The sequence below is a fragment of the Lepisosteus oculatus genome, chromosome 3, assembly GCF_040954835.1.
Source record: "Lepisosteus oculatus isolate fLepOcu1 chromosome 3, fLepOcu1.hap2, whole genome shotgun sequence".
NCBI classification, from domain to species: Eukaryota; Metazoa; Chordata; class Actinopteri; order Semionotiformes; family Lepisosteidae; genus Lepisosteus; species Lepisosteus oculatus.
In genome coordinates, this window is record NC_090698.1 from 5974401 (window position 1) to 6001436 (window position 27036).

The 27036-nt window shown below is 47.1% G+C and overlaps 1 protein-coding gene across 24 annotated transcripts in view; it reads right to left on the reverse strand.

Annotated features, from left to right (window-relative positions):
• Positions 1–27036, reverse strand: part of ryr1b (ryanodine receptor 1b (skeletal)) — a 113817-nt gene that overhangs the window by 45816 nt on the left and 40965 nt on the right. For 10 of the 24 annotated variants that reach the window (XM_069186426.1, XM_069186437.1, XM_069186429.1 and 7 more), the window contains 36 exons: positions 26592–26792; positions 26375–26486; positions 26022–26165; positions 24022–24295; positions 23229–23343; positions 22526–22658; positions 22244–22338; positions 21948–22083; positions 21510–21696; positions 20893–21004; positions 20245–20365; positions 19786–19955; positions 19189–19409; positions 18458–18548; positions 18086–18226; positions 16884–17047; positions 16223–16301; positions 15791–15880; positions 15544–15684; positions 15198–15275; positions 14776–14851; positions 14083–14206; positions 13714–13829; positions 13472–13539; positions 13254–13375; positions 12087–12136; positions 10341–10401; positions 9666–9904; positions 9426–9507; positions 8702–8832; positions 7503–7823; positions 6116–6356; positions 5914–6001; positions 5487–5579; positions 4312–4326; positions 3801–3815 (listed from right to left, as the gene is read on the reverse strand). In XM_069186426.1, the coding sequence (XP_069042527.1) occupies positions 3801–3815; positions 4312–4326; positions 5487–5579; positions 5914–6001; positions 6116–6356; positions 7503–7823; positions 8702–8832; positions 9426–9507; positions 9666–9904; positions 10341–10401; positions 12087–12136; positions 13254–13375; positions 13472–13539; positions 13714–13829; positions 14083–14206; positions 14776–14851; positions 15198–15275; positions 15544–15684; positions 15791–15880; positions 16223–16301; positions 16884–17047; positions 18086–18226; positions 18458–18548; positions 19189–19409; positions 19786–19955; positions 20245–20365; positions 20893–21004; positions 21510–21696; positions 21948–22083; positions 22244–22338; positions 22526–22658; positions 23229–23343; positions 24022–24295; positions 26022–26165; positions 26375–26486; positions 26592–26792 (4647 nt within the window). The remainder of the gene's footprint in view (positions 1–3800; positions 3816–4311; positions 4327–5486; positions 5580–5913; positions 6002–6115; positions 6357–7502; positions 7824–8701; positions 8833–9425; positions 9508–9665; positions 9905–10340; positions 10402–12086; positions 12137–13253; positions 13376–13471; positions 13540–13713; positions 13830–14082; positions 14207–14775; positions 14852–15197; positions 15276–15543; positions 15685–15790; positions 15881–16222; positions 16302–16883; positions 17048–18085; positions 18227–18457; positions 18549–19188; positions 19410–19785; positions 19956–20244; positions 20366–20892; positions 21005–21509; positions 21697–21947; positions 22084–22243; positions 22339–22525; positions 22659–23228; positions 23344–24021; positions 24296–26021; positions 26166–26374; positions 26487–26591; positions 26793–27036) is intronic. The other 14 variants (XM_069186440.1, XM_069186443.1, XM_069186439.1 and 11 more) reach the window with 3 other exon arrangements.

Genomic DNA, 27036 nt, shown 5'->3' on the forward strand with positions numbered 1-27036 from the left:
CTATTGCATGTGTGTATAGTATATTACAGAGGGATCCTGTTATCGTCTCCTATCCTGCTGTCTGTGATTATTATATACGGATTCTAACCGTGTTGCTTCTCTTAATGTTTGTGTATACTATAGAGGGATTCTGTTATCTCCTCTATCTAACTGTGTCTGTATATTAAATAGGGATTCTGTTATCTCCTCTGTGTCTGTATATTAAATAGGGATTCTGTTATTTCCTCTCTAATTGTGTCTCCTCTCTCTAACTGTGTCTGTATATTAAATAAGGATTCTGTTATCTCCTCTGTGTCTGTATATTAAATAGGGATTCTGTTATTTCCTCTCTAATTGTGTCTCCTCTCTCTAACTGTGTCTGTATATTAAATAAGGATTCTGTTATCTCCTCTGTGTCTGTATATTAAATAGGGATTCTGTTATTTCCTCTCTAATTGTGTCTCCTCTCTCTAACTGTGTCTGTATATTAAATAGGGATTCTGTTATCTCCTCTGTGTCTGTATATTAAATAGGGATTCTGTTATTTCCTCTCTAATTGTGTCTCCTCTCTTTGTGTCTGTATATTAAATAGGGATTCTGTTATTTCCTCTCTAATTGTGTCTCCTCTCTTTGTGTCTGTATATTAAATAGGGATTCTGTTATCTCCTCTGTGTCTATATATTAAATAGGGATTCTGTTATTTCCTCTCTAATTGTGTCTCCTCTCTTTGTGTCTGTATATTAAATAGGGATTCTGTTATCTCCTCTGTGTCTGTATATTAAATAGGGATTCTGTTATTTCCTCTCTAATTGTGTCTCCTCTCTTTGTGTCTGTATATTAAATAGGGATTCTGTTATCTCCTCTCTAATTGTGTCTCCTGTCCTACATTGTGTGTATATTAAAGAGGGATTCTGTTATCTCCTCTGTGTCTGTATATTAAATAGGGATTCTGTTATTTCCTCACTAATTGTGTCTCCTCTCTCTGTGTCTCTATATTACATATGGATTCTGTTATTTCCTCTCAAATTGTGTCTCCTCTCTCTGTGTTTATATATTAAATAGGGATTCTGTTATTTCCTCTCTAATTGTATCTCCTCTCTCTGTGTCTCTATATTACAGAGGGATTCTGTTATCTCCTCGCTTCCTCTGTTACATCGGTGTCCTGCACTGGGTTAGAGCAGTAATCACGCACAACAGAACACAAAGAGAGAAACAATGCCAGGGATAGTAACAGATGCCATAAACAAGGGCTTCAGTGACAGCTAAATATGTATTTACAGTATATCATTGGACTGTCACGACCGCCAGCCAGCAGAGATCAACCCACAAAAGAGCTAACCAGTGCCAGCAGCGGGTTGATTATAATCCATCAGCACACGCTCTACCGTGTGGCACACAGCACTATTTAAACCATCTAAACTCGCTTCTCGGTGCTCGGTATTGATTCCTCTCCCAGAGAGCTCCTACCTCTCTCTCGTGATACTTCCTTCAGCTTTTGAGCTACTGTACCCTTTGTTTTCGACTACGAATTCGCCTAACGTTTTGGATTGGACACCTGTTTCAGTATCTACATTCTCCTTCGTCTGCATAGGATCCTCACACCTCATCGCTTGGATTCGTTACGTGGACGGGGCTGGCGACAGTAAGCCAATAAACATGGTGACAGTAAGTAATAAGAAAACACATTAAAAAACTTTTCCTTGAACTTGACTGTTACCCTTCAAACTTACAGTACATATGTATGAATATACTGCAAAAAGACTTATGAAGTGCTTATGAAGTTTGCTGATTCACTGAAATAGCTGTGGAGCAATGAGAAATTTGAGCCTGAGCCACATACAGTACAGAGGGGACCGCAGTGGACACTAAGTAGCTCCCAAGAGTCATGTGCCATGCCCCATGCCTTTCCACATAAGAAAGCCATCGTGGACACAAACAGTGGTCACACTGAGCTTATCTAGTGTCCCCTGGTGTGTCCACTGTCGCTGTTTAGGAAAACACTTCACCATTGTTGCATCCGCATACTGTATACAGTATATGGATCAAACTGACATAACTTTATAAACATTCTATACAGGCACACACCTGTACCCACTATTGGTGCAACTGGGTAAGTCAGAAAGGTCTAACCATACAACAGAATTCTCCAGAACTTGCTGTGAAATATTTTGAGATCTACAGCAAAGAGGGCAAAAAGCAGGCCAGCTTGAACATCCTCAGTGTTTGGGGCTGGGGGTCTGCTGGGACCCCTTTCTACAAAACAGATCCACTTCCCATTCTGGGACAAGGGGGTGAGTAAAAAGGCATGTGCTCAGAAACGTGTGAGGATGGAGGGGTGTGCAGGCAGTTACAGTTTTAGTTCAGTTATCAGAGAATGGCTCCATTGCACATCAGTTTGATCCATTTCTCTGTCCTCTCATTTCTCTTGTATGGAAACTAGCACCATGCGCTGGGTACAGTATTTCAAGCTTGTTACTTCATTTGAGTATGTTTTCACATACAGACATGTGAAGATACAATAAGAATTAAAAAACACACCCAGTGTGGATCAAACTGCTATGCAAAGGAAATCTAATTCCATCCCTTTATTTTAATTCAGACTCTCTATTCCACACAGAAAATGAATGACACACATTTGTTCATACAGGGCTACATTATCCATAATGCACCACGGAGAGGCATGACCTTTGTCCTTTCCTTGCCCCAGACAGAGATGTATGCATATGGGCACAGGTCAAAGGGGCAAGCCCTTTGGGGACCAAGTCTGGGAAAATTCATTAGTGAGGGCTATTAATAGGACAGTGGAGAGATAATGTATAGGGAGGGTATATTTTTCACACTGAGAGCACCCTCTTGTGAGGTGAGCTGGCAAAAGATAATGACCCCCCCCCCATTAAACTCCCTAAAAAATAAATTCCCAGCAAACCAGTAAACATCCAACTAGATGCAAACCCAACCACAGGCCGATGGGATTCAACTCCACCACTGGGGGGTTATTTGACAGTTGTCTTTCTTGAGTTGTTTTCTGTTCACATTGTCCTAAGTGTCAGTGGGCACTCTGTGCCATTTCTCTGCAAGCCAGCGTGGAGCTGAATGCCATGAGACTGTCTCTCCAGGGACTTTTCATCAAACACTGAGACTCCCCCCTCACACATTGACAAAAGTCCTTCCTGTTTGTGTGTCCCATCCTCTTCCTGTCTGTCTGTTATCCGTCTATCTTCATATGCAGGTCTGTCTGCCATCAGTACAAAGTGTTTGTACAGCTGGCACTATCACTCTGCCAGTAGTCAGTGTCTCCATCTACTGTATCAGTGCTGCTGTGTACCAGTAGTCTATTATTGCTGTGAACCAAGTCTATTATTGTGTCAGAGTGTCACGACATCAGTGTGTCAGTTTGTCTGGGTATCCCTGTATCAGAGTGCTCTAGGTCATGTGTCAGTTCTTCTGTGTATGACTGTATCACAGCGTCACAGGGTCAGTGTGTCAGTTTGTCTGTGTCATTGCATTATTGTGCCAGAGCGTCACTGCGTCAGTGTGTCAGTTTGTCTGTGTATTACAGTATCACAGTGTCACTACTGTACGTCAGTGTGTCAGTTTATCTGGTAATCACTGTATCACGGTATCACGGTGTCACAGGGTCAGTGTGTCAGTTTGTCTGGTAATCACTGTATCACTGTATCACTGCATCACGGCGTCACAGGGTCAGTGTGTCAGTTTGTCTGTGTATCACTGTATGTCAGTGTGTGGGAAAGGTTGATGAAGAGAGCCCCTGCGGGGTGCCATGCCAGCAGCACAGCGCTCGTGCACAAACATTTTCTGACCTGTCCATCCCCGGCCTAGAAACAGCGCCACCCAGAGGACAGAACAACAAACAGTCAAAGAGAGAACACAGTTATAAAAAGTCCTTCCTGTCTGTGTGTCCCATCCTCTTCCTGACTGTCTGTTATCCGTCTATCTTCATATGCAAGTCTGTCTGCCATCAGTACAATGTGTTTGTACAGCTGGCACTATCATTCTGCCAGTAGTCAGTGTCTCCATCTACTGTATTAGTGCTGCTGTGTACCAGTAGTCTATTATTACTGTGAACCAAGTCTATTATTGTGTCAGAGTGTCACGACATCAGTGTGTCAGTTTGTCTGGGTATCCCTGTATCAGAGTGCTCTAGGTCATGTGTCAGTTCTTCTGTGTATGACTGTATCACAGCGTCACAGGGTCAGTGTGTCAGTTTGTCTGTGTATCACTGTATGTCAGTGTGTGGGAAAGGTTGATGAAGAGAGCCCCTGCGAGGTGCCATGCCAGCAGCACAGCGCTCGTGCACAAACATTTTCTGACCTGTCCATCCCCGGCCTAGAAACAGCGCCACCCAGAGGACAAGACAACAAACAGTCAAAGAGAGAACACAGTTATACACTCCTCTTCACTTTCTACCTTCCTAGTAGAGGCACTGGCTACTAAAGCAGCTACGTCACTCCTCTGATCAGAGGGGCAAGTGCGATAAAAGAACACACACTCACACACTTGCACACACATTCACACACCTAGATCATCATTGTATAAAACTGAATTTGGGGGTTGCAGAGTGGTTGACGTCACCATGCTTAGTTAATAAAATAAAAGATGGAAAAACTCAGTTTCTCTCTCATCTATCTTGACCTCATGCATCCATGACATCCCTCTTACAAGACACTTTCAGCAAACATGTTTCAGGAAAGAGTCCAGATCCATCCAGTCCAGTACTGTAAAGTAAAGCCATTCCTCCCAAGTCCAGTCTAACTCGGTTTACTACAATCAACTCCAGCTCACTGAAACCCAGTCTAGCCTACTATAGTCCAATCCAATCCAGCCAACTAGAGTACAGTCCAGCTGATTTCCATGCAGTCTTGCTTACTATAGTCCAATCTAGTCCAGCCCACTAGAGTGCAGTCCAGCTCACTGAAACCCAGTCTTGCCTACTACAGTCCAATCTAGTCCAGCTCACTGAAACCCAGTCTTGCCTACTACAGTCCAATAGTCCAGCTCACTGAAACCCAGTCTTGCCTACTACAGTCCAATCCAGTCCAGCCAACTAGAGTACAGTCCAGCTGATTTCCATGCAGTCTTGCTTACTATAGTCCAATGTAGTCCGTCCCACTAGAGTGCAGTCCAGCTCACTGAAACCCAATCTTGCCTACTACAGTCCAATCTAGTCCTGCTCACTGAAACTCAGTCTTGCCTACTACAGTCTAATCCAGTCCAGCCCACTAGAGTGCAGTCGAGCTCAGTGAAACCAAGTCTCGCCTCCTATAGTCCAATCCAGTCCAATTTACTACAATCCAGTTCAGCTCATTGAAACCCAGTCTCTCCTACTACAGTCCAATCCCGTCCAGTCCAGCTCTGTTGACCCTTGCCCAGTCTAGACCAGTCCAGTCTTTTCCAGTCTAGCTCAGGGTTTTCTACTCTAGTGCCTCTTCCAGGGTTGGCATGTATGATCACCCTGGCCCAGTCTAGCCCACCTCAGCCCAGCTCACCTTGCTCATCTTGCTCTTGCTGTCAGCAGTCAGGAAGGACATGTTGTTGATCTCATTCATCACCACGAAATTCTGCTCCTCCCGCTTGAAGTTCTGCAGTACGGAAAGGAAGGAACAGAGAGGGAGAGCAGGGACAAGAGAAAGCGAGTGACACAGGAGGCAGGAGAGAAGGCAGGTGATGGGACAGAGAAAGGTGATGAAAAGGAACAAGGAAGCGAGACAGATTAAGAGAAAGTGCGGTGGATGGTGTGTGGAGGGCGATGATGAGAGAGAGGTTGATAAAGTGTGAGACAGTTGGGATAATGGGAAGAGAGGGGACTTCAGTAGAAGAAATGCGACTGAGAAAAAGAGCAGTGGGGGGGAGAGAAGGGCATAGATGAAGGAGGAAAGAAAGAGAGGCGAAGGCAGGAAGAGGAGTGGGACTCACGTGCGATTTGGACCAGAATATGAAGACCTCCCCCACCATTCTGAAGAGCTCCTCTGCATCAGAATCTGGATAGGTCAGCCACCGTGCTCTGAGTGGCAGTGACAGAAAGAGTGATACAGCACGCCCTACATTGCAAGAGCAGGAGCAGTGCCTGGACGAGGGCCCAGGCAGACAGACAGGGTGTATACACTATATACGGTACCTGTTATTATCCACATATCGTATGAGCAGGGGGTACAGGGCATATAAGTCCCGGCACAGCACAGAGAACTCGTCGCGGATGATGCCCTCGGCCTCGTCTGACTCCGTCTTCCCCTCCAACCGGAGCTGATCCTCCTCTGCCACCACCTTCCCAGAACGCTTCTTCAGCTTCTCCATGGTTGGGATGAAGTGTGACTTCAGCATGTCTGGCCTGGCGCGGTTCACAATGGGCTGGGCAAACACTGACAAAGAGGAGTGAGAGCTTTTAATGGCTGGAATTCTGCACCAACAGAGAGACAGGAATGCATTAGACACATGGGAATGGGAAAGAGTGTGTGTGTGTTCTGTCAACATTTTCCCATTTTTGTGTTTATGAGCCTGTACAGTAGAGTAGCATGTGGCCTGTACTGTTTATTTTTTAATTTGGAATTATTAATTATTTTATTACATGCCCACCCAATTTGGAGTTGCCAGCTGCTTAAGATTCGGCTGTCTGGAACGGACAGGTCGGGGCAGGCCTGTCTGGTGCTCCCCACTCTCAGAGGGTTCAGGGGTTGCCGCCCTGAGCTGAGATAAAGATACAGTTGGCGACTGCACACTGGGATTGAAATATGTCTGCCGATTCTAAATTTAAAAAAGCCCATCCTATGACAGCTGTGCTCTGTCACAAGACCCTGTTTCAATCCAGGACTATCCAGGCCTCATTTTGTTTTAAATGCAAAGGCACTCCTGTTGTGTCATAATGTCAACTGGAATTTAAACTAGTGAGAGGGAAGAGAGAAGAAAAGACTGAGACAGCCAAGTGATTTCCCAGATAGGAGTTTTTCATCCCCTCTCTCTGTCTTTCCCTTGTCCTTGCCCCGAATTTCTTGCCTTTCATTCCCTCCTACATCCTTTATCTCTTCCTCCTTGTTGGACATTCTCTTCATCCAGGGAGCATCATTAGTGCTCAGTTCTCTCAATGCCCAGGGTGTCTTCTCCCCCCTCCCTTTTCATACTGAGAGCACCCTCTTGTGAGGGGAGCTGGCAAAAGTTAATGACCCCCCCCATTAAACTCCCTAAAAAATCAATTCCCAGCAAACCAGTAAACATCCAACTAGATGCAAACCCAACCACAGGCCGATGGGATTCAACTCCACCACTGGGGGGTTATTTAAGAGTCGTCTTTCTTTTGTGCTGTTTTCTGTTCACATTGTCCTAAGTGTCAGTGGGCACTCTGTGCCATCTCTCTGCAAGCCAGTGTGGAGCCCTTATTCCCACTCTCCCCCTGCCCTTGCTATGATCCCTCTCTCCTCACCAGCCAGCCTCTTCATCCAGGAGGCCTCATCTCCCCCGTCCTTTACTCCCACTCTCCCCCTGCCCTTGCTATGTTCTCACACTCTCCTCACCAGCCAGTCTCTTCATCCAGGAGGCCTCTTCGATGCCCAGGTTGTTCACCACGATCTTCATGATGTTGCCCAGCAGCTGGTTGAGGGGCTCTGCAGTGACATCTGTGCACAGGCGGCCCTCCTGGTCAGGGAAGTTTTCAGGGCCCCTCTCCCACCAGCGGGGCAGGTAGTTGCAGAGCATGGGCAACGTTATCTCAATGACATGGGGCATCTCGGTATAGCGCGCCCCTGACTCCGCCAGATCCCCAATCTCCTTCATAAGGACATCCAGCTCAGGGATGTCAGGGCACAGATCCTGCACCTGATTTGGCAGACCCAGGACTGGAGCAGACAGACAGCATAGAGGGATAGTGATGAGTGAGAGAGACAGGAGTGAGAGTCAGTGATACAGTGATGAGTGAGAGAGACAAGAGGAAGCGTCAGTGATACAGTGATGAGTGAGAGAGACAGGAGGGAGAGTCAGTGATACAGTGATGAGTGAGAGAGACAGGAGGGAGAGTCAGTGATACAGTAATGAGTGTGACAGAGAGACAGGGGGCAGGGGAGAGAGATAGTGATGAGTGAGAGAGACAGGAGGGAGAGTCAGTGATACAGTGATGAGTGAGAGAGACAGGAGGGAGAAACAGTGATACAGTGATGAGTGAGAGAGAGAGACAGGGAAGAGAGATAGTGATGAGTGAGACGAGGGAGAGACAGTGATACAGTGATGAGTGAGAGAGACAGTAGGGAGAAACAGTGATACAGTGATGAGAGAGAGAGAGAGACAGGGGAGAGAGATAGTGATGAGTGAGACGAGGGAGAGACAGTGATACAGTGATGAGTGAGAGAGAGACAGGGGGCAGGGGAGAAAGACAGGGATGAATAAGAGAAAGAGACAGGGCAGAGAGAAAATGATGACAGAGAGTGGCAGGAAACAGGTTCAGTAATGGGTGAGAGAGACAGGGGACTGGGACAGTGAAGAGTGACAGAGAGACAGGAACAGGGAGATTGATGGGTGAGATGGGGACACGAGAGAGAGGAGAGAGGGTGGACAGAAACAGAGAGAAGGGGCAGCAGAAGGGGCATAGAAGAGATAGAAGGAGACAGGTAGTAGAAAGAAAAGGGAGAAAGGGAGGGAGGGGAGAGAAAAGCTGAGAGAGCATGGGGGAAGGAGAGGGAGCGAGGACTGAAGGGAGACAGACTGAGGCAGCAGTACTCACTGGCTCTCTCCCGCGGGGTCTTGGTGGTATAGACAGAGAACTGGTTGTGCTCATTAAGATGTGGCTCCAGGAATGCCACAGGCATTGCAGCAGCCAGTCGAGCCAGACATTCCCCCAGCGCTGGCCGCTGCCTGCAGGGGGCAGTATTGGACAGAGAGAGAGTCACCATCACTCCAGACACAGGGGCCTGTAGCCCCCCAACTCTCAGTCTGTAGGGCTGACCTCAAACCCAGCACAGCTTGCTGGTAGAGTGTTGTGTGTTCAGCTGCTCACCGTCTTACCTGACTGTTTTTACCTTAACCCAGGGAGGAACTTCATTATAAAACATTTAGAGATTTTTAAGATTCTAAAATGCTCTCCTAAAAATGCTTGATACAACTCTGTGAGATTCTATACGAAGGGCTATTGCCATCTGAATAAACAGAGTGCCCAATGAATTGCTCAGCAGCAGTCAGGATTAATGGACAGTAAACCAGTTCTGGTTTGGAAAATGCATCTACAGAGGCTGGGGAGAGGACAATAGTGTTCCTTCTTCTTCAGTGTAGTCCCTAGAGTCACTGTGTCCTTTTTTATAATACACTGCATAGCTCAGTGTGATGGCAACCCAGTGTGTCCTCATTTTACTAGCAATGTAGCCCAGCTGTAGGGGCTGTTGCCTGATTAATCTTGCTGTCAAGCCTTGAAGAACCCGTAGTGCTGCTCACATCTGGTTTCAGTGACTTACCTCTCCACGTAGGGGTTCTTGGTGGTTCCCAGTGAATAGATGCTGCACATGATGCGGTAACAGGAAACCTGCAAATCGTCCACTGCAGACAGATAGACACACAGATAGCAATGTGAAAGACAGAGGGAAGGCGACTGAGTCATTCCTATTAGGCTACGTGTGAGATACAAGAATGTGAGATACACATGTGGGCTGTGGCTCTTCTAAAGGCCTCTGACTGACAGGGGTGCACAGACTTACGGATGAAGTCATCCCCGAACTGGTGCTGTGCCAGGTGCTCGAACAGTGAGGTGAGGACAGGCAGCAGCGCCACGGTGGTGTAGCTGATGTTCTGAGAGACACCCTTCACTTGTGTGCGGCTCTGAGACACCTTCCCCAGCTTCAGGTTCTCCACCGTCTTCTCAATGTCCTCTGCAGCGCTCTCAAAGAACGACCGCAGGCCAGCCTTGACAATCTCCGGCCCCGACTTCATCACCGTCCTGACAAAGAGACGAGGAAGGAAGAGAAGAGGGGCGGAAAGAGAGAGGAAGAGAGGATGAGAAGGGGGGAGAGGGAAAGTGGAAAGGATTGAAGGCACTAAATAACATTTACACACTTCACTGTAAAATCCAAAGTTACTCAGGTCACTGTGCTGTGTAACAGATTACAATAATACAAAAATTTCATACAGAGAAATGTAACACAAAGATCTGTGCTGTACTATATATACAGTATACACAGTGAATATTGCATTGTAAAATGGCTTAATTTATTGTAGTGTTGCATATCGCAGCCCATAAAACTATGTGCCATGCTATTGCAATACTGTCATTTTTCTGAAAAAACTGTGCTGTCACGAAGTGTACAGCATTGTACTGTACTGCAGCACACTGAAGAGTACTGTGCTGTTCAGTCCGCTGTGGGGGGAGGAGTTACCTGGCGTCTAGCGATCGAGCGAGGATGTGCATACAGTTCACCACAGCTGGGGCATCAGTTCCTGCACACAACATGAACACATGAACGATATACATGTTAGACTGTGCACAGACACACTGATACTGAGAGAGGTGATCCTTGCGTAGTCAGTGTAAGCTTCTACACCAGGTCGGGCTCATGCTGTTTTTCTATTTATAAACACTTATTCATGCACAACGCACACAAGAACCAAGCACTTGACACTCATTCCTATAACAAGTTAACAAAGCTTCTTTCCTAATAAAGGAGAATAACAAAGCTGCTATAATTCAACAAAAACATCAATAGGAGTATAAATGGACTTTGATTGGAATAACAAGAGTGATTATAAAAATTACTGTCAGAAACCAGAACACTTCCTGCCTATTGAATATGCAAGACAGACATTAATATTGATAAGAAATAAATACATAATTTAGTGTATATTTAGGCATGCCAGTCAATACAGCCAGCTGAGCCAACAATGAGTTTTAAAATAATCAAAATCAATATGATAGTGTGATCCTTTCAGCTCATGCTAATTAAATCCAAAAAAGTTTCCAAAGCCAGAAATATCACCCACATTTCAGTCCTCTTTTACTGTTCAGGGTCACAACAACAGGGTTAATGTTTGATCAGTAGTAATAAACTCAGAAGTGGACAGAAGGAAATTCCAGAACAGCTCACATTTCATGGGCACTAGAACCGCCCAGTCAAAGCAATCTGGACACTTACTGCTAGTTAATTCCTTGTTTAGTGATTTGTGGACTATAGGGTTACAATATGACACAGTCCAGACTTGTACCAGTAATCTCTGGACTATAGAATTACAATATGACACAGACTGGACCAGTGATCTCTGGACTGTAGGGTTACAATATGACACAGACTGGACCACTGATCTCTGGACTATAGGGTTACAATATGACACAGACTGGACCAGTGATCTCTGGACTATAGTGTTACAATATGACACAGACTGGGCCAGTGATCTCTGGACTGTAGGGTTACAATATGACACAGACTGGACCAGTGATCTCTGGACTGTAGGGCTACAATATGACACAGACTGGACCAGTGATCTCTGGACTGTAGGGTTACAATATGACACAGACTGGACCAGTGATCTCTGGACTGTAGGGTTACAATATGACACAAGCTGGACCAGTGATCTCTGGACTGTAGGGTTACAATATGACACAGACTGGACCAGTGATCTCTGGACTGTAGGGCTACAATATGACACAGACTGGACCAGTGATCTCTGGACTGTAGGGCTACAATATGACACAGACTGGACCAGTGATCTCTGGACTGTAGGGTTACAATATGACACAGACTGGACCACTGACCTCTGGACTACAGGGTTACAATATGACACAGCCCAGATTGGACCCAGAGATCTCTAGATTACTGGGCTGAACCTAAGTAAAGAAGCTGTTATCTATACGTTCAGGGCACTGAAGTAAATGAAATGTATGATCGCAGGTTCAAAAACTGCAAGATGCAGGAACAAGAGGGTGAGTCAGCAAAAGCAAAGCACAGCAACGCCCGAGAGGCCAGGGTAAGAACTGCAACCATAGAAAGTGAGAAGAGAGAATCCCAGATGACCGGAAGTGGAGAAATGGATGGTGAGAGGAGAGAGACAAGAGTGAGAGGAAGGCAGAGAGAAGGAGAGATGGAGGGAGGGAGCAGGGACAGCAGCAGGACCCCATGCAGGTTTCTTACCAAAGAGAGAGACTCTGTGTCTCACCAGAGCGGCCAACTTACAGAAGATACTAAAGCAGGAGAAACAAAAAAGAAGAAAACAAGAAGAGAAAAAGAAAAAGAGGGAGAGATAGAGAGAAGTTGAAGTGAGGGGAAAAAGATCAGAAGAACGAGTACAGCAGTGTCAGCACACGCAGAAGAAACAGAGGAAACAGTGCATGTGAGAGACGGAGTAGGGAGAGACACGGTGAAGAAAGAACAAACAAAGAAGAGGAGAGGAAGGGAGGAAAATGCCGGGAAAGCACAGGAAAGAGATTAGCAACTTGGCGGGAGCAAGACGGACTGTAGTGTGTACAGTGTGTGTAGGCAGTGTTGCGGTGTGGGTACAGTGCGTACAGTGTGTGTACAGTGTAAACAGTGTGTACAGTGTGTGTAGGTGTAGCGGAGCTAGTGTGGTGACGTCAGTGCCCTCACTGCGTGTAGCAGGGACCTCAGCTGCATGGGCTGACGGAGGTCTCCTTTAGCTCACGCGGTTGGTGCCCTGTTGCGTTACGCTGGAGACCCGGGCTCGCGCCCCAGGTGTGGGGACGGAACGGGTGGCGGGGGGCACGACCCCGCGCGGAACCGTGACTATCACATAGGCAGTGTTGCGGTGTGTGTACAGTGTGGGTACAGTGTGTACAGTGTGCACAGTGTATATACTGTAGGCAGTGTTGCGGTGTGTGTACAGTGTGAACAGTGTGAACAGTGTGTGTACAGTGTGTTTAGGCAGTGTTGCAGTGTGGGTACAGTGTATGTACAGTTGTTTAGGCAGTGCTGCGGTGAGGGTACAGTGTGTACAGTGTGTGTAGGCAGTGTTCCCGTGTGGGTACAGTGTGTAAAATGTGGTGTGTACAGTGTATATAGGCAGTGTTGCGGCGTGGGTACATTGTGTGCTGGCAGTGTATGTAGTGTGGGTACAGTGTCTGCAGGCAGTGTTACAGTGCAAGTACAGTGTGTGTACATTGAGGGTAGAGTGTGTGTAGGCAGTGTATGTAGTATGTGTTGTGTATAGTGTGGGTACAGTGTGTGCTGGCAGTGTATGTAGTGTGGGTACAGTGTGTGCAGGCAGTGTTACATTGTAGATGCAGTGGGCACAGTATAGCTACAATGTGTGGAGTGTGCGTAGGCAGTGTGAGCCATGGTTACCTGGCTATCATTTCCTTCTCCTTGTTGGAGGAGTGGCTCCCGCTGCCCAGCACCTTGGCAGGAGTGGACAGGAAGTACAAACAGTGGTTCTTGAAGTACTGGTTAATGAGGGGCAGCAGGATCTGACACACACAAACACAGAGAGAAAGATCACATCACTTGTGTACTGGTTGTATTAGTGCTGCACTCAGCTGGTACCTGTTCTCTCCTCTCCTCACCTTGGCAAAGAATTTAATCTCCTGTTCATGTGGGGACTTCTCCACTCGCCCACTGCTCACCACAGCCTCTGGACAGAGAGAGAGACAGGTTAAACCCTCAGACACACATCTTACTGCCCCAGGCTATTAAACTCTCTCCCCACCCCCTCCTCTCCACATCCCCATTCCTCCTCTACTGCTTTTCTCTCTACATCCACCTCCCCCATCCTCCACCCTCCCCCCATCTCCCACTCTGCCCTCACCCAGATGGGCGATGAACTCCTGTGCTATGTCCATCCACTTGAGCAGTTTCTGCAGGAACCCATAGGCGAAGCGCTTCTCAATGGAGGAGGTGTCCAACTCCATATCCTTCAGACCCCTGAGAAGGCACAGGAGAGGGAGAGACAGTGGGAGAGGAAGAGCAGTCCATCAGTATGTCTGAGTGCTAGCGCGTCACAATGTTCAATTTTAATTACATTTTTTTATCTGGTTAAAAAGGTTTCACAGCATAGTGCATGGCTTAACCATGCTTTTTGTGGGTGCTGCTATGCAGGAGTGTGATCATACTTCCTCACCACCATGCCCAGTGTGGTCCCAGCTCAGGTGCACAGCTGTGCAACCCAGCATATTACCTGGTGACAGCATAGCCGTTGAGCTGCAGGAATTTGAGCAACTCATGGGCCTTCTCTCGATCCCGGGCCTTCTCCTTTGCAGTCAGGGTGTCATAAGGCACCAGCAAGGGATGAGTACCGCCCCCTACAGGACAGGTGCACAGTAATATAATAAGTGATACATTAACTAACAAACATATACACTAGCACATCACCTAACTGAATAACTGACCTGTTAAGCTTAACTCACACTCTTCACTGTGAGATGCAATACTATTTAAAAAGAAACAAGCAAAAAGAAATTTACAAACGAGAGAAGGCTATTTGGCTCTCTAGCCTGTTTAGCAGTTGGTAGAAGCTAACTGATACAAGCGCTCATCCAGTCTTTTCTTGAAAGGAGTCAGGGTATCGGCTTCAACAACATGACTCCCATAACCCACTAGGTAAAGAAATGTCTCCTGTTCTCAGTTTTTAAGCTAGTTCCATATCCTCTGGTTCATGTTTCACTGTTGATTTTGAAAATGTCAGGTGGATTGAGTTTGGTCAAGCTTGTGAGGGTTTTGAAGATTAGTATCAGGTCCTCTCGTAGTGTTCACTGTACCAGATAAAAAAGAATGAGTTCCTCCAGCTTTTCAGAGTACAACTCTCTTGAGCCCTGGAGATACTGTAGAGAGTATGTCTCTGGGGACTGAGGTCCCAGTCTCCTCTTCTTACCTTTGGCCTGCAGCTCCAGTTTCTTCTTGCGGCCCCAGGTGTTGTGGTAGTTCTCTGCCAGCTGCTCAGCCATGGCCTGGATGGAGAGAGAGTCAATAAGGAAAGGAGAGAAGTAGGGACAGAGCAGGAGGAGAGCTTGAACGTGCTGTATTGTCAGAAGTGATTGTGTCCTAGCTTGTGCATGTTTATCACTTTGTCCAGTCCAGACCTGTGCGTCTCTCCTATTTTGTCCAGTCTATTCAAGTTTGTGTCTCCTAATGTGCTCAGTTTACTTTGATATGGCTGTTAGTGTGTCTGATCCTATCCAGTGCAGTATATGTCTCCTACTTTGCCCTTTGTCTGTGTCTCCAGTCCAGCTGCTTGTGTTCAGTTCTCTCAGTTCAGTTCAGGCTCTGAGCTGCTCCTTACCAGCCCAGTCTTACCTGCAGTTCTCTGGACAGTGCCATGCCAGAGATCTCAATGGGCTGGGGATTATAGCCATGGCTGGGATCATAGGTGGCCTGAAGCACAGAGGAGAGAAAATTCACAGTCAACAGAGTCACACTGCAGCTCCAACATTATAAGCTTGTGGAGAGGAAGAGCCTGTACTCTCATGAAACTGTTCGTTCACACTTGTCTCACTTTCTGCCCAGTTCTCTCCCACCCTCTGATGGAGGGAGAGAATGGGTAGATGCAATCCTTTCATCTCTTCATCCCTCCCTCCCTTTATCTTCCCACCTCTCCTCTTCTCCCCTGCCCTCCCGTCTCTCCACCTTTCCTGTGTCTGACCTGCACGGTCTGCGATATCTTCCTCGTCTTCTTTTTCTCCGTCTTCTCCTCCTCCCCCTCCCTCGCCTTCTCCAGCGTCCACTCCCAGGCAATCATGGCCTTAATGGACTCCTTGATGGGCCAGCGGTAAATTTCCTTGTCCTGGGAGAGACACAGGAGGCTGTGAGAGAGAGCCCAACAAGGACAAGCCAGACAGAGAGAGGCCATCACACTGAATATGGGACTGAAAGACAGACAGGGCCCTGACCTTCTCAGAGAAGGTCTTGTATGGTCTCAGCATGGGGTGAGTCTTGGCATTCTCATCCAGAATCTCTCCATACGTCCAGTTATTCTGGATCTGGGGACACAGCACAAACACATGCAAACATTAAAGTATTAATCAGTAACAGGGCACTCACTGTTCTGAACTGAATTAGCTGTTAAAAAACGAGCAACTGTAGTATACTAATGGCAACTTCAAGATATTTTAATTATTTTACTATTTCTGTCCGGAGGATATTTTTCTTTCTTTCCCTTCTTTTGATACTTTCATGCTATTTTTACTCCCTCTTCCTCTCCCCACCCCTCACCGTCTCACAAGCTGTTCCCAACTACGTGCTTCTGTCCTCTCTTTCTCCTTCCCTGTCCCTTCCTTCCTCTCCTGCCCTGCTCCTCTCCTCAGCTCTCTCTCTTATCTCACCTTTTCAAAGGCCCACTTGTCGTGCGTATATTCGGCATATTTGTTGATGAAGCCATCCAGCTTCTCAGGGATGATAGTGCTGGAATAAACACACAGTGACAAAGACACATAATGGTGGACACATAATCGTGGTAATGAACTAGTTCATTTTCTATGGATTTTTGACCTTCTGAAGGGAGTGACTTGTCCTGTTTTTATTATAGTTAAATGATCACATATGTATTTTCTTACCAGTGGGTGGGGATTCACAATGTCTAATGAAATAACTGTAGAGGTGTCATCTTTTAATTCAATAACCATGCAGTTTGGAATAAGTGCAGAATGTTTCTACTTTTAATTCTTGAACTGTGCAGTTTGGAATAACTGTAGAGTTTTCCATTTTTATTCATATATCCACTCAATGTAGCATCACTTTATGCTTCGGCTCACAATGGTGACCCCTGTACCCACACGGGGAGAGGGGGGAAGCGCAGGCAGACTCTTCTGACCTGCCCACCCAGATTGAGCCAGTTGTCAGATTCAGCATGAGAGAAGAGGCGCTGTCCGCCCTGGTGACCAACCCTGTGCTCTGCCAGTTAGGGAATCCCAATCAGTTGGCCAGAGCCTCGAGACTCTGCTGTATTCATTATTTGCTTTAAAGTGGAAAAGCCCATTCTCTCACTTGGTGGTCTCTACAGGTTTGGGGTCAAAGTTGCCCTCAGCGTCCACAGAAGCCTTCTTCTCCGTCTTGGAGGAGTAGCTGGCATCCACGTAGTCCGGAGGGATGGCCCCAGCGATGGCACAGATACAGGGCATGGCAATTTTAAAAAGCTCTGGGTCAAATTTCTGAGACAAAGAGAAAGACACACTCCTGTCACTAAAAATCAATCCTGACTGCTGTTGTCACTCTGGATTACTGCTGTCACTAACAATCAGTCCTGACTGCTGCTGTCACTCTGGATTACTGCTGTCACTAACAATCAGTCCTGACTGCTGCTGTCACTCTGGATTACTGCTGTCACTAACAATCATCCTGACTGCTGCTGTCACTCTGGATTGCTGCGGTCACTAACAATCATCCTGACTGCTGCTGTCACTCTGGATTACTGTTGTTGCTAACAATCAGTCCTGACTGCTGCTGTCACTCTGGATTACTGCTATCACTAACAATCATCCTGACTGCTGCTGTCACTCTGGATTACTGCTGTCGCTAACAATCAGTCCTGACTGCTCCTGTCACTCTGGATTACTGCTGTCACTAACAATCAGTCCTGTCTGCTGCTGTCACTCTGGATTACTGCTGTCACTAACAATCAGTCCTGACTGCTCCTGTCACTCTGGATTACTGCTATCACTAACAATCATCCTGACTGCTGCTGTCACTCTGGATTACTGCTGTCACTAACAATCAGTCCTGACTGCTGCTGTCACTCTGGATTACTGCTATCACTCACAATCAGTCCTGACTGCTGCTGTCACTCTGGATTACTGCTGTCGCTAACAATCAGTCCTGACTGCTGTTGTCACTCTGGATTACTGCTGTCACTAACAATCATCCTGACTGCTGCTGTCACTCTGGATTACTGCTGTCACTAACAATCATCCTGACTGCTGCTGTCACTCTGGATTACTGCTGTCGCTAACAATCAGTCCTGACTGCTGCTGTCACTCTGGATTACTGCTGTCGCTAACAATCAGTCCTGACTGCTGCTGTCACTCTGGATTACTGCTGTCGCTAACAATCAGTCCTGACTGCTGCTGTCACTCTGGATTACTGCTGTCACTAACAATCATCCTGACTGCTGCTGTCATTCTGGATTACTGCTATTACTAACAATTAGTTCCGACTGCTGCAATCATTTGGAATTGGAGTGGACAACCCACCTTGTGTGCCAGTGACTCGAAGATTCCCCAGAACAGCTTTCGGGTCAGATGCAGCTCTTCCTCTGAGGAGACTCCATAATTTGCCCAGCCATTTGGGAGACAGTAATACTTCCAGCAGCGCTCATAGTGATTGGTCAACAACTAAAAGAAAGAAAGTGGAGTGTGGTGTAGTGGTTAGGGCACTGGGCTATATATATATAATTACCATTTTTGAAATAATTACAAATATAATTAATGGTAAAATAATATTAATACCAATAATACAGCTATTGCTACTGCTGATACTACCACTGTCTTTACTTTAGCTACTAGTATAGTGTCATTGTTGCTAAAACTGCTACTACTGTACATAATAACAGAAGAGTGCGGTACCTTCAGTGGCATCTTGGCATACTCGTTCAGGATTGGCACATCAAACACGAGCCGACGGAGCAGATGCTGTAGCATGGAGGGCCGGAGATACCTGAGAACAGAGAGACTGGGGCTGAGGTACTGTACTGGATAGGCAGGGACTGAGGTACTGTACGGTACTGGGCAGACAGTGATTTAGCTACTATACTTGGCAGACATACTGTACTGGGCAGACTGGGACTGTGGGCCTATACTGTATTGGGCATACTAGAGCTGAGGTCCTTTACTGTACAGGGAAGACTGGGACTGAGGTACTATGCTGGGTTTAGTAAATAGTAAATAGGCTGGATACACTGGGTGTCAGGGACCGCACACACAATGAACAGAGACAGAAAGCATTAAAGAATGCAACCAAAAAATAAAGAGAGAAAGATTGACAGAAAGGGAGGGAGACAGGGAGAGATATAAAGACATAAAAGTTAGACAAAATGAGAAAATCAGACAGAAGCAGTTAGACAATCAAAGACAAATATAGAAACAGGAAATTCAGACAAAAACAAAAGACAGATACACTTATTAAAACTTTGTAACTTTGAGTGTATTGCATAATTGCTTTAGAAGCTTTTCTATGGTTATAAACCAGATTTGAAAAAAAACAAACAAAGTTCAAACACCATATTTGAATTTAGAAGAGAGAGCACAGTAAGACAGAGACAGAGAGCGATAAAGACAGAGACTGAGAGCCAGCTGACTTGCAGAGTGACATGAGGCAGTCCTCGATGACATCCCTCTGAGCCTTTGTGAGAGACCGCCCCCTGGAGAGACGGTAGATGGTGTGCAACATGGAGTCGATCATGATAGCGCGGTGCTCAGTTCCAGCAAACAGGGGGGCGCACTTGGTGAGCAAGGGCAGCACTGCCTGGCACAGGTAGCGGTTCAGAGCCAGAGCCATCTCTGTGGTGCTGAACGCCGCCTAGAGAGGAGAGGAGAACAGCAGCTCTCAGTGAGACAGAGAAACATACTGTATACACATTTACAGACTCACAGATGATACATACAGTACACTGTAGAGACACACATATTCTATAAACACACTATAGAGACTTACAGATTCTATACAGTACACACTGTAGAGACTCTCATTCTATACAGTACACACTCTGTAGAGACTCACAGATTCTATACAGTACACGATCTGTAGAGACTCACAGATTCGATACAGCACACACACTGTAGAGACTCACACAGTCGATACAGTACACGATCTGTAGAGACTCACAGATTCGATACAGCACACACACTGTAGAGACTCACAGACACCCACAGACACTGATTCAATCCAGTCTCACCGTGTCCAGAGAGGCAGCAGCTCTCATGTCCGGGAGGAAGCCGACCTCCAGCAAGTGCAGCAGGAAGTCCTGGTTGTCGATGCCGTACACACGGTCCAGGAACAGCACCATGGGAGCCTTGTGGTCCGGCACAAAACTGGCCGACATTTTTGGCTCGACTATATTACCATCTGGAGAGACAGGGGTGGGCTGAGGAGCTGACTTCTCATTTACATCTGGCATCATTGCTTTCAGCCTGTTTCCTTCTCACTGTCTGTCTCTATCTACTGTTCCTAATTGTATCTATCCCTACTTTTCCCTATCCCTCTTTTGTGCTTCCCCCCCCCATTTTCCCTACATCCCATCTCTCCTCCGCTTTCCAATTCCTTACTCTTGTCCCTCTCTGCCTCAGTATTTTTCATCCTCTCCCTGCTCTCTCTCTCTTTGTTGCTTCTCTTCCTCACTTTCCCCATCACTCACCTTTCCCAAACGAAGGAATCTGCACAGGCAGGCTGATCACTCCAACCAGATCCTCAATGGGGACCAGAGACCTCAGGATCGCTCGGATCCTGAGAGCCTCACCCTTCCCGGCCTGGATTAGCTGCACACAGAGACAACAAACATTCCTAGAACACTCAGACTCCCTTTCCCAATATTCACCCTTCAAAGCTTACAATTTTCTTAAGATCAGATCACTTTATTGGCCATTGTCAAGGAAATATTAATTTTCAAGGAAGCCACAAGAGAGATACAATTTCTTGTATTGGGAATGTGTATTTTCGCAGACCCCAGCTTGCTCTCCATGAGACACACAGACAGGAAGAGAAGCTTGGGGTCAGAGCGCAGGGTCAGCCATTTATACGGCGCCCCCGGAGCAGTTGGGGCCCAACAGAGTAGGATTCCTCTGCCGGCCAAGGGATTTGAACCAGCAACCTTCCAGCCACAGGTGAATATCCTTAGCCACAGTGGCATGTGAAAATATTCTCAACAGCTTTGACAACTTTCCCACTTTCTCAACCATTCCCAGGTTACCACAAGACTGTAATGAGCATCTTATTAGAACTGAATACATTTAATTACAATACTCCAGTGTTTTACTGCCACCGCCACATATTCCACCTCACTTACATGCATCTCTGGTGCACAGCGCCCCAGCAAGTCGATCAGCGCAGCGTAGAATGACATGATGGCGTTCCCAAGATGCACCCTGTTCTCCTCATGCTGCTCCTCACCCCCAAACCTGTCAGCCAACACGAGACGCAGGTGTGAGCAGGGCCTCAAAGGTCGACAGCAAGGTGAGAGGGAAGTCCCAACATGCTTAAACCAATACGTACAGTATCTCCATTTGTAATCAATGTGTTTGCAGTGAAAAGAGAACTTAACATTGGAGACTAGAGCTGAAGGCGTGCAGCACACTACTAAGACCTCACTTAACTGAATACATAGTTTTTGTCAGCATGCTACAATAAGGACAGTGCATGTTTGGGAAGAACCGATTCTGTTAAGTCTTCAATGCAGGAGATCAGAAAGGAATTTGATTCAAGTATTCAGAATCCCTACAGGTTCTAAGAAGGTCAACCAATGGACTAGTTCAGCATAACTCAATATCTGACTCAGTTTATGGGTATCAATAACTTGATCCATAGCTGAGCTCCTGGATCCACCGGGAATACAATGCATGAGACACAAGGCCACTGTCTGAGGTGGGCACTGCCCGCCTCCTGCTCTCCCTCTCCCTCACTCACATGGGGAAGCGCCTGTCTTTCTTGACGGTGGGCCCATCCCTGGCGGGGTCCTCCGAGATCTTGATGGCCTCCTCGATGGCAGCCAGCAGCCCATTGCCCCCCTCCCCTCGCAGCGCCGGGCCGAAGCATTCTGGCCGCCGGATCAACAGGCGCACAACGACGTTGGCGTTCTCCTCCACGCTCTCCCCTGCGAGAGACGAGACAGACAGAAGGGGAGAGGAGACAGACAGATAAACACTTAAAGATAGGTGCACAGTGCTGTTACATTAGACCAGGCTAATAAGGGTGAAACAGCTGTCGGTGGCTAAGAAGGTTCTCCTTTCCTGTGTGGTGGAACAGGCTGAGCTCGTTAACATTCACTTTCCCAGAAATGATCAGCAGACAGACAAGCAGGAAAAGGTAAAAAGACAAGAGAGAAGGTGATAGCTGGGGACTAACCGTTGACAAAGACAGCGAATCGTAGGAAGTCCAGGTATCTCTCCCCACCCATGGGGTTCCAGCCGATATCGGGGTAACCCTTCGACAGCAGCATGGGGCAGCTCTGCAGGCCGCAGCCTGCCAGGTACGTCACCACCTGACATGAGAGAATTGGAGCCATGGAACGTTTCCACTTGTTCTGCCTCTCATTCTGAACTAACTGTCCCAGTCTCTCCCTTTCTCTCTCCCATCTCTTGCCTCCTACTCTAACCAACTATCCCTCTTCCTGCCTCAGTCTCTTCCCCCCTGTCTCTGACCTTCTCCAGGTCCTGCTCCTGCAGGGCAAGGGCCAGCTCATTGTTGTCGATGACAGAGGCAGCCGCCACATCCAGGGGAGTGGAACCACGCATGCCTGCAATGTAGAGAGCCAAACTCAATCACACCACCAGGTGGCAACATGAAGACACATGAGTATAACATCGTCCCAGCCGGGGCCAGCAGAGATAAACAAAAATCAACAGTCACATCCCTAGAACACAGAAAACAATGTCATATTTCACCACTGTTTCAACACAGGGATTCAAAAAGCCTTATCTCACCCAGTCCAATCCCACTATTCTGTAGCAGATAGCTGAGGTGGTCAAACATGGACCTCTGGTTCTGGCGGCTGATCCGGCAGAAATAACACAGAAACCGGCAGCAGTTGGTCACCATGCGGGGAAATCGGATCTCCTGGAGAGAGGGAGACAGACAGAGGGATGTCAAGTCACAAAGAAAACGGAACAGGAGAACACTAAAGCACGTCAGTGAAACAGTGAGGAAGTTAGAAAATTTGTGAGGCAGTGAAACAGTGTCCAGAGAGACAGGCAGTCCAGGCAATGAGAGAGTGCTGAATGCTCCATATGTTTGTATGTCAATGTATTATGATTTGTCTATACTGTAAATGTCTGTAGATTTTATGTAAATTGTATATGCTTTGGCAACGCTGATTTATTCATTGGTCAAGCCAATAAAGATTCATGAACTGAAATTGAGACTCAGTAGAGGTGAGACAGTGAGACAGTCAGTGTGGCAGTGACACTGCTGAGAGTCTGTCAGTCTGTGTGTCCAGGCAGTGAGAGAGTAAGACGGTGATACGGTCAGTGTATCAGACAGGCGGTGAGAGAGTGAGACGGTGATACGGTCAGTGTATCAGACAGGCAGTGAGAGAGTGAGACGGTGATACGGTCAGTGTATCAGACAGGCGGTGAGAGAGTGAGACGGTGATACGGTCAGTGTATCAGACAGACAGTGATCCAGCACCTTGGAGTCGCCCCCTCCCAGCACATTGACCATGACCTCCATGACTGTCTCATGCATCCCCAGCGCACGCATCAGATTGGGGTGCTGGTAGAAAACCTTGTTGTTCATGATGTTCCTGAAGGAGAAGGGGAGAGGAAAGTCAGGTTTAATGTCGCAGCAGCAGAAACCGAGAGGCATTTTAAACCGAGAGGCATAAAAATGTAACAAGAGAGTTGGAACTGACAGTATTCAATATATCCATGGCTCAAAACAAACATTTTGTTTTGCTCTGTTCTTTCAGGTCAATAACTTTCTGTATGGAGAAATACTACTGAGGTAGGAGGGTATTTTGTTTTAATATAACAATTAATTGTGCCAGATGTGTGTTTTGTAGGACACAAAGTAGCCTTTCAGCTCTGTGGCTGGGAAGGGAGGAACACCTGTTGTTGAGGTCAGCGAGTGAGTGAGACTGGGGGGCGAATGAGGTGGAGGAGCTACTACATCACTACACACCTGCTGCTACTGTGCATTTTACCAGGAGATGCTGTAGACTCTGATCAGTGCAAATTTGCAACTTCAAGATGCTAAATGACAAACATGGTTTCTTATTACTTCAAAGTGAGCTGCATTAACTACTGTCCCAGTTGTTGTAATAGTAGAAAACACCAGTGAAGGGTTTTAGTCAAGTGTTGATCCTCACAACGCACATATATTGCAGCTCCTGATTGTGTCTAAGACTTCTGCACAGCACTCCTATATCCTATGTATATCATTACATCCGTACAGAATATGTACTGTATAACTGCACACAGACCCTATGCTCTGGATCATCAGCCTCTCCTCCTCGGGGCCCATCTGCACGATGAGCAGTGAGCGGATTTGACCCAGGCACTCCAGCAGGTCCATGGTGTCGTGGACAGACACGGCATTGATGATGTAGGCCTTAGGCACCGCCCGGATCAGCTCCCCCAGACCGTCGTACTGCCGGTGCAGCAGGCTGAACATCAGCCGCACCAGCTCCGGGTTCTGGACAAAGGACTCCTGAGCCCAGTGCACCATGGTATGGGAGATCAACTCCTGAAGGGTACCTGGGGGAGAGGGGGGTGTTCATATAGACACTGTGAGAGAGAGAGGTTTATATAGACACACACTGGAAACCCCTGTGTGAGAGAGAGGTTCACATAGACACAGACTGTGGGAGAGAGTTCATATAGACACAGACTGTGAGAGAGAGAGGTTCACATAGACACAGACTGTGTGAGAGAGTTCATATAGACACAGACTGTGGGAGAGAGTTCATATAGACACAGACTGTGGGAGAGAGTCCATATAGACACAGACTGTGGTAGAGAGTTCATATAGACAGAGACTGTGAGAGAGTCAATATAGACACAGACTGTGGGAGAGAGTTCATATAGACAGAGACTGTGAGAGAGTCAATATAGACACAGACTGTGGGAGAGAGTTCATATAGACAGAGACTGTGGGAGAGAGTTCATATAGACACAGACTGTGGGAGAGAGTTCATATAGACACAGACTGTGAGAGAGAGTTCATATAGACACAGACTGTGAGAGAGAGTCCACCAACAAGAATCTGGCTTCAAATATTTGAAAGTGTAATCCAACCCATTGCCCTATACGGCAGTGAAGTTTGGGGTCCCCTCACAGACCAGGATTACACCCAATGGGACAAACACCCCACAGAAACTCTGCACATGGAGATCTGTAGAATCATCCTCCGTGTGCAGAGAAAAACTCCTAACAACGGGTGCAGGGCTGAATTAGGCCAGTACCCACTATTGATAAACATACAGAAAAGAATATTAAAGTATTGGCTACACCTAAAAAACAGTGACCAAAATTCCTACCACCACAAAGCCCTGCTCAGCCAAGAGCTGAGCCCAAAACAGAGCCCCCTGAGCCAGCTGGTCCTGAGGCTCACCGACCTGAGCCACACCAACACTAACCAGCCTCAGGACAGCACTGCTAGAGCACCACAACCCAGACTCAACCACATCACAGCACAGATCAAACAGCAATATCTCACACACTGGGACACACACACACAAACACAACATAAACTGGAATGCTACAGAACCTTAAACAGACAATACACACTAGCTGAATATTTGACCAAAATAAAAAATAACAAACAGAAACAGACCCTGACGAAGTACAGGCTCAGTGACCACAACCTGGCCATAGAAACTGGGCGACACAGGCAGACCTGGCTGCCCAGAGAGGACAGGCTGTGCTCCCACTGCCAGCAGGGAGAAATAGAGACAGAGGTGCACTTCCTACTGCACTGTGACAGATACTCTGGGATTAGAGAAACATTCTTCCCGAAATTCAGAAATCTAATCCCAGAGTTCCCACACCTGCCAAAACCACAACAGGTCCCAATCCTACTGGGAGAGGGAGGAGGGAACTCAGTTGATCTGGCAGCCCAGTATGTGATCTCCTGTCACAGCCTGAGGAACAGTGAGTCCGTCTCCCAATAATGCTCCAGCCGCCTACAGTATATGTCGATATTATATAATATGTCTTTGTTGTAAATGTCTGTAACATGTCTGTAGATTTTATTTTACTTCTATTTTTTGTTTTGTTCTATGTTAATTTTATTATTTTATTTGCTTTGGCAACACTGATTGTACCCATCGGTCATGCTAATAAAGCACCTTGAATTGAATTGAATTGAATTGAGTCAATATAGACACAGACTGTGGGAGAGAGTTCATATAGACACAGACTGTGGGAAAGAGTTCATATAGACCCAGACTATTTGTACACACAACTGTGCAGATAGACTCACTGGGTTTGGCCTCTTCCTCTGGCTCTGGCTCCTCCTCCTGCTTCCTTCTTCTCAGACTCTTGATCTTGTGCACCAGGCTGAGAAACCTGCCTCGCAGAGAGGTGTCCTTCTCCTCTTCTTCTTCCTCCTCCTCGATGTGGATACCTGAGGGGGGAAAGAGGGAGACAGGGAATGAGGAAAAGAGATATTGAGAGGTAGGGTGAGACAGACTTCAGAAACTACAGAGAGTGTGTTCAAGACTGAAATAACACTGCAGATTGGTGTGTCAGTGTACAGTGTTCATCAGTGCATTACTATATGCAGAATGCATTATTGTGTACACTGTATATCAATGAGAGTATTTCCGGACTGACCACAGTGAGACAGCAGGTCATTGTGAAATTCCTGCATTTCATCCCTGATCTCGTCTGGCACTGGACAATCCTCATCATCTAGACAGTGCTTGAAGTTCAGGAGCATGTTGATCTGAAACGGGGGGGGGGGGGCAGAAGCACAGGACATTCTCGTTAATGTCTCCATCCTGCGTGTAAAAGGCTGTGAACTAGCTGCGCAGTGTGGGCGTGCGCTCACCTGCTCCTGCGGCGGGGAGCGGAACTCGCGCGTCTTGCGCGCGGTCTCGGCGGCCGACATGGTGAATGCCATCATCAGCTCGTTGTAGCGCTGCCTCTGGTTGCTCTGCAGCAGGTTGATGAAGCGGTCAGAGAACGAGATGATGGCCTCCACGCGGTGGCGAAGCTCACAGTCGCAGAAGTACTGCAGCAGATTACACATCTGGCAGAGGGGGTTGGAAAGGACAGGGGAGAGACAGCAGTGAGCACACCTGCTCTGGACAGCAGTGGAAACTGAACAAAGGGGTGCTGGTGTTTACCGATCACAACTCTAATAGCAGCACAATCGGAAGCTCTTAAGTGCCCAAGGAGAACTAGCCATCAGTGAAAGAGAGCTCTGAATATCCATCAAAGAGCTGGGGCTGAAGTATTTTAACACATCTGTATACAGCAGAATTCAGTATTTG